We start from the raw sequence: 6,748 nt of genomic DNA, 5'->3' as shown, positions 1-6,748 counted from the left end.
CCCGCCGTCCGCAGTGTCGCGGCAGTCGAGTGTGTGCGCCTTCCTTCATAGGCTACGCTGTCCCTCACACTGGCCGGGGAGGACCAGGGATCTGCAACGCAGGCCGGGGGTACTCCCGGGGCGGGCCGTGGGCTTTGGGAGCCGGGGTCCGAGGACTCCCGGGTCTCGAGGTCTGCTCCGCCCCCCGCTGTGGCTTGTGCCTCGGGTGACCGCCACACCTTTCCTGTGCCATTTGCTTGTTCCTAGCTGGTCTTGCCAGATAACGTTTACCACCGCCGAGAGACTGCAGTTGCACAACAGTTCGCTATCGGGACTCAGAAAAAAATCAGTGTGGCCAAGTGAGCAAGAGCTTCGTTGTGGGCAGGTTGTTTGGAAGCGGCACCTTCTTCAGGAGTTGATAGGAAAATGAGACGAGAAAGATGCACTTAAAAAGCTTGGCATCCTGGCTGGCACGTAGTGAGTGGGGTTCGTAAAAACATTGGCGCCGGGCGTGGTGGTGCATGCCTGTACGCTCAGCACTCGGGAGGCTGAAGCAGGAGGATCTTTGCAAGTTCCAGACCAGCCTGGGCTACAAAGTGAGCTCAAGGCCAGCCTGAACAGCATAGTGAGACCCTGCCTCAGACATACATACATACATACATACATACATAAATAAATAACATTGGCAAGTTGCCAACGTTACGAAAATAATATTGGAAAATCAATATTTATTGAACCAGAAAGGAGAAAGGGCAGAGAGAATAAATTCACTATTAGGAAGATAAAAATTACCTAACAGCAGTCCAGCCTAGCATGCTGCAAACCTGGCTAGACATTAAAATCACTTGGAGAACTTCTTAAAGATTGGTACCAGTGTCTGAGCCTCACACCATTACTGTAATCTAACTTGGTATGAGTAGAATGTTGGTGTATTTAAGGGGGTCCATGTATAGATACCAGTGGCTGCTTTTTGAAAAACACAGGAATTCTATTGGATATATAATATTTGAAATTTTGAGCTGAGCATGATGTCACATGCCTATAATCCCCTCACTCAGGATGCTGAGGCCGGAGGATCTTTGCAAATTTGAGACCAGCCTGGGATAAGAAGTGAGCTTAAGGCCAGCCTGAACTGCATAGTGAGGCCCAGCCTTGAAAAGACAAAATAACAATAGTATTTGAAAGTTAAATTTTTATTTGCTACATTATACTTTATAAAGTAGAAAAATAAGTACTGAAGTTATTTGTACCCATTTCACAGTTTTATGAGAACTCTTCTCAGTATTAATGGCTTTGGAGTGGCACACATTTGTTATTTGCTACCTTAGGGTCTCTTCCCATAGGAATCAAAACCACCCTACCCAGTGTGGTGGTGCACACCTGTGATGGCAGCACCTGGGAGGCTGAGACAGGAGGATTGTCCAGAATTCTTGGCCTGCTTTGGTTATGTAGTAAGTTCAAGCTCAGCCTGAACTACATAGGGAGACCTTGACTCAAAACAACAAAAACACTCTTTCAGGAGACATTTTAGCCCCTTAAAGTTAAACCTAACAAATTATCCAAAACAGTTTTCATTTTTACTCATTTTTGGCACTTTTTAAATAATCCTCACATTTTGCCTCCTGTGGTACGCATTGTGTGTCTATTAATGACTTCTCTTACTCTGAATACTTGTAGGAAACTACGCTGAGCTACATCTGCAGCCCCTTCACCTTTTACATTCTGTCTAAGTTGTTAAATTGCTGTGGCTGGGCTTGAACTTTTGATCCTCCTGCCTCAGCCTCCCGAAAGCTGAGATTATAGGCATTTGCCACCATGCCAGGCTCTGAATGCAAATTTTAAAAAATATGTCATTCTAAGATAGAAGTAGTCATAAAAGGAACAGTTTATCTAATTTAGGGAATGATTGTTCTTTAAAAAGTTATATTAGGTCATCATTAGACTTTGTGACTAATATTTCAGAGTGGCTAAAATTATACAGTTAGGCAAAACATATAAATGACACCTTAAACAATTTTTGTGGCTGTTGTCAGCCTGGAAATTATGCCTCCTGGAACCTGTAATGAGATGAGCTCATTAATTCAGAAACATAAAAATTATTCCTTGTTTTGTGTGATCGAACTACACCAGCAAATGTAGAAGACAGTTATTAACTGAATTGCCCTGTCTTAGCAAAATAACCAGTCTGCACTGTGTAGCCTTTAAATAAGCAGAAAGGTGGTCCCCATTCCATTAAAAAGATAGTAATTAGACAGAAATACCAGTATCTGCAATTAATAAAACCTTCATTCTTACACAAATTTATCAACAGTAATGGATCTGTCAACACATCCACAGATGGTTCAGATTCTCCGATCACATTCAAAGATTCAAAGGTTAATTTTTTTGGTTTGTTTTGTTTTCTGAGACAGGGTCTCACTATGCAGCCCAGGTTGACTTCTAATTCTTCTGTCAATCCTCTTGCCTCATCCTCCTGAGTGCTGAGTGCTGGGACCATAGGCGTGAGCCACTAAACTCAGTTCAAAGGTTGATTTATACCTAAGAATTAGCCAGATGTGGTGGGGCATGCTTCCCAGCACTGTGGGAAGCTGATACAGGGAGAATTGCAAATTCAGGCCCAGATTGGGCAATTGAGCAATTGAGCAAGATCTTTCTCTCGAAATAAAAAATTAAAAAGGGCTGAGGATACAGCTTAGTACCATGGCCCCAGGTTCAATCCCTAGCACCACACACGCACACACACACACACACACACACACACACACACACACATTTATCACCTATCATCCCAGCCCAGAATATGAAGGCATATGACATAAACTACCACACATGACACTGATGATTTTTATATTTGGAAAATGATAATGCTATTCTTAATAAATCAAGGTTTCTTACTATAATTATATTACTAGTGAAATTGGTTCCATGGATTAATGGATTAGTATCATCTATAAGCTACCTATTTACCCTTAAGCAATGAATATATATATTTTGGTTCCAGGTCTCGAACTCACAACCTTGCGCTTGCCAGGCAGGTGCTGTGCCACTAAGCTACATCTCCAGCCCAAAGCAATGAATTTAGAGATATGTACAATTTTAACTTTATGCCATGTATATAATATTTATAAATCAACCCTTAGCCAGTGACCCAATTTTTTTTTTTTTTTTTTTTTTTTCTTTTTGAGACAGGGTCTTGCTATGCAGTTCAGGCTGGCCTTGAGCTCACTTTGTAGCCCAGGCTGATTCCCGACTCCTGGTCATCCTCCTGCTTCAGCCTCCCAAGTGCTGGAATTACAGGTGTAGGCTACCACACCTGGCTTTAGAATTCTTTTAGACTCCTAATCATGCAGATTCAAAATTGAATGCACAAAATAAGTTTGTACAGACCAAAGTTGAGGATAATTGATGACCTTTTTATTTTTATTTTACTTTGTTTAGTTTTTCTGTGATATGATCTCACAGTATACCTCAGGCCAGTCTCAAAAGTGCAGCAAGCCTCATATGTTCGCCTCCCTGGTGCTATAGACATGCGCTGCCATGCTGGCTTGATGGCTTTTTATATCCAAGAGTAATGTGTTTCTTCCAGTCACTTTCTTCTTGTGTTGGCGTCTGTCATTTCATATTACTTTCCTCCCATTTCTGGTAATTCATGGTTTTCTGCTCGATGGGTTAAAGTAGGAAAGGACAAAAAGAAGTGCATTGAAACTTCTGTACTTCTGGGTGAGAGTTGTGTCCACTTGAAGTGTTGGGAAGGGGCAAAGTCGCTCCGTGTAAATACAGAGTGATCCAGGGTTCTAGAAAAATGGCTAGAGAAAGACTAGGGCAGCGACTTCAGCAGCTAGATGTGAACTTTCATGTAATCTTTCTGTAAAACAGACTGTTCTGCCCCTCAGTTCTCCTTGAACTTTGCTTGAAGACCTTCCTTTTTATTTTTTATCTTGTGCTGGATTTGGAACTGTGAGCCTTGTGCATGCTGGGCAAGAGTTCGACTGTTGGGCTAATTCCCCAGCCCTCTTTATGTTTTTGGGATGGAGTCTTACTGAGTTCCCCAGGCCGGCTTTGAACCTGTGACTATTTTAAGTCCTATCACGTCCCTCTCCTAATTTATTTTGTATCCATTTATTCTGTCCTTATTAATTGTACATTGTCATTTTTTAATGCACTCAGTGTTGGGTTAGATTTCCCTATGTGTCTTTGTTCACTATTTCATCTTGTATCTCAAGCCACCTTGTGAATTTTCATCTTTACGAAGCACTGTGTGTCCTTTACACATATTGCTTCACTGAAGGACCCCCACACCACTGTGCAGTCCAGGCTGTCCTTGAACTCAATCCTCCTTTCTCCGCCTCCGCACTGTTGGAATCACAGGCATTGAGCCACGATGGGTGGCTTAAGGATCTCTGTAATGTAAACTTTTGTTGGTCTAAGAAAGTGTCTAGGTTGTCCCTAAATTGTGGAAAAATCTTAATATTCAACTGCTTGAATTTTTCTTTTCCTACATTCTATTTTCATCCTTTAGGATGTCAGTTAGGTATACACTGCACCTTCTCATTCATCTTATTTTCTCATATTTTCCATGTATTTGATATTCAGACTTGCGTTCTGGGTAATTTTTGTTTAAAGTTAACAACTTTTCAGTTTAAGTCTGTTTTTCCTATTTTTTGTGTGTGTTATCTTACTCAGCTTTTCATCACTATAACAAAATGCCTGACACAGGCTAATATGAAGAAAAAAAGGTTTATTCAGCTCATAATTGTGGATGTTCAAAGGCACTGGTGTACGTGCATTGGCTCAGTTCCAGTGAGGAGTACCACTCCAGCCATAAGGACTATATTGATAACAAAGCAAATTTAACCTAGGCTGAATCATATAATTTCTTCTGATTCTAAAAGAAATTAAAGCATAGGCCCCGGAGTGATTTAGCCCTGGGTACCATTGTTTTTTTTCTTCCACCTCTGATGTAAGTTGTTCTGGTAAGGTCAGTAATACTTTCCATGGAAAGGGGAGGGGAGGGGAGGGGAGGGGAGGGGAGGGGTGGGAGCCTATGAATCTCTTTCCCATCCCAGTTTCTATTTTACCTCCTGTCTTACCATTATTGCTATCTCTAGATCCTTTTCTGTGTTTTCTTTTTAATGCCAAAATAATCTACAAAGCGCTAAACTTGCTCATGTAAAGGGATACGAAAGATTAAAATGTTTATTTAGGAATTAAAGTGCAGTGCCTGTTTTATGTAACCTCTTCCTCATCTTCCAGTTCACAGTTTGCGTTTGGTCAGAGTTGGTTTTGTTTCCTGTTTGCGTGAAAAGAAAGGAAATTAAGCAGGTGGTCGGGGCTCATGCCTGTAATCTCAGCACTCCGGAGGCTGAGGCAGGAGGATTCTTTGAGTTTTGAGACCAGCCTAGGCTACAAAGTGAGCTCAAGGCCAGCGTGAACTGCATGGTGAGACCCTGTCTCAAAAAGACAAAAGAAGAAAAAGAAAGACCCCCATCTCAAAGGAAAAAAAAAAAAAAAAAGAAATGAGTATCGGAATAAACCAGGACCATATATACATATCCTTTTACCAGGTATACTAAATTTGGTAGTGAACTTTAAAAAGAAAAAGAAAGAACTGTAATAGCTGTATTTGTGATGTACACACCCATAGGGCATTTTGAGAGTAGATGATGCAATGTTTGCATAGTGCTGTGGACATTATAGATCAAAGGGCTGGGCTTACTCAGCCTTAAAACCATTTAATTTATACTCAGATTATAAAGTTCAATATTACAGAAGTGTGTAGATCTTCATACTTAACGCTTTGCTCATTCCCTTTTGGCTGGAGACAGCTTTCTGTCTGATAATAATACTTTACATTTATAGTCAGTGAAGCATCTTTTGCTCGAGGAGTTCAAAGAACTCAGTAATTATGACTCATTATTCTTTAAACTGTCTCTACAAAATCCGAGGTGGTGTGGAGTATTGACCAGGCATTTCAGGAGTCAGTGGTGGAATTCAGAATAAGCCAGCTCTCCACCACGCACCGTCACCTGACTTGGACTGTACTGTAGTCAATAGCACATATTCCCCGCTGAAACAGTCTTCAAGGGTTTCAGCTGCATTTATGAGTAAAGGTAATAACTCTTCCTCTGAAAAGTGTAGTGCTTATCTGCCCCTTACATTCATCTCCCGCCTAACTACAGCCACTTTGCAGTGTTATTCCTCTGCCTAGATGGTTGTCCTTCTCTAGTGGGGATCTCCTAGTCATCTTTCCCCTTTCCTATCACTGGCCCCTCCCTAAGGGGGCACTTGGAGAAGTGTCCATCTGATAAGTTCAGATTGCAGCATTGCAGCTTCTAAAGGAGGACAATGGAGCACAGGTTATTCTAGGACAAGTAGCAGATTCTGTGAGCAGAACTAGTATAGTTTGTGGTTTAGGGCACTTCCCCTTCAGGGTACTTGCTGCAGTTGTAATTTCATACTTGAATGTGCTAATTATTTGATTGATTAAAGCCTGTCACACACTCCCAACTGTAGGTTACAGAGCAGGAAATAATGTCTAGTTTCTTTACTGGTGTAGCCTCAGTGTCAGTGTACCGCTTGGTGCAATATATGGGCTCAAAACGTATTTGTTGACTGAACTAATTTTGATTTTTAAGAAAAGTATTATTTCTGAATCTGAACCCAGATCCTAAAACTTCAACATGAAATTATAATTGAGGAGGAAATGGTTGGCATTCTACATTATTATTCTAACCTATTTGGTTGTTTGGGTTTTTTTTTTTTTTTTTTT

At 41.1% G+C, this 6,748-nt stretch overlaps 1 protein-coding gene across 1 annotated transcript in view; it reads left to right on the top strand.

Moving 5' to 3' along the window:
• LOC102004898 overlaps nucleotides 1–6,748 on the top strand; it is a 53,356-nt gene that overhangs the window by 3,793 nt on the left and 42,815 nt on the right. The window contains exons 3-4 of the mRNA XM_013505906.1: nucleotides 52–170; nucleotides 247–338. Of these exons, the coding sequence (XP_013361360.1) occupies nucleotides 52–170; nucleotides 247–338 (211 nt within the window). The remainder of the gene's footprint in view (nucleotides 1–51; nucleotides 171–246; nucleotides 339–6,748) is intronic.

This window comes from Chinchilla lanigera, unplaced genomic scaffold (genome assembly GCF_000276665.1).
Source record: "Chinchilla lanigera isolate Chin_1 unplaced genomic scaffold, ChiLan1.0 scaffold00006, whole genome shotgun sequence".
NCBI classification, from domain to species: Eukaryota; Metazoa; Chordata; class Mammalia; order Rodentia; family Chinchillidae; genus Chinchilla; species Chinchilla lanigera.
Note: the sequence above shows the minus strand (reverse complement) of the source record. Positions and strands in the feature narration are given on the sequence as shown.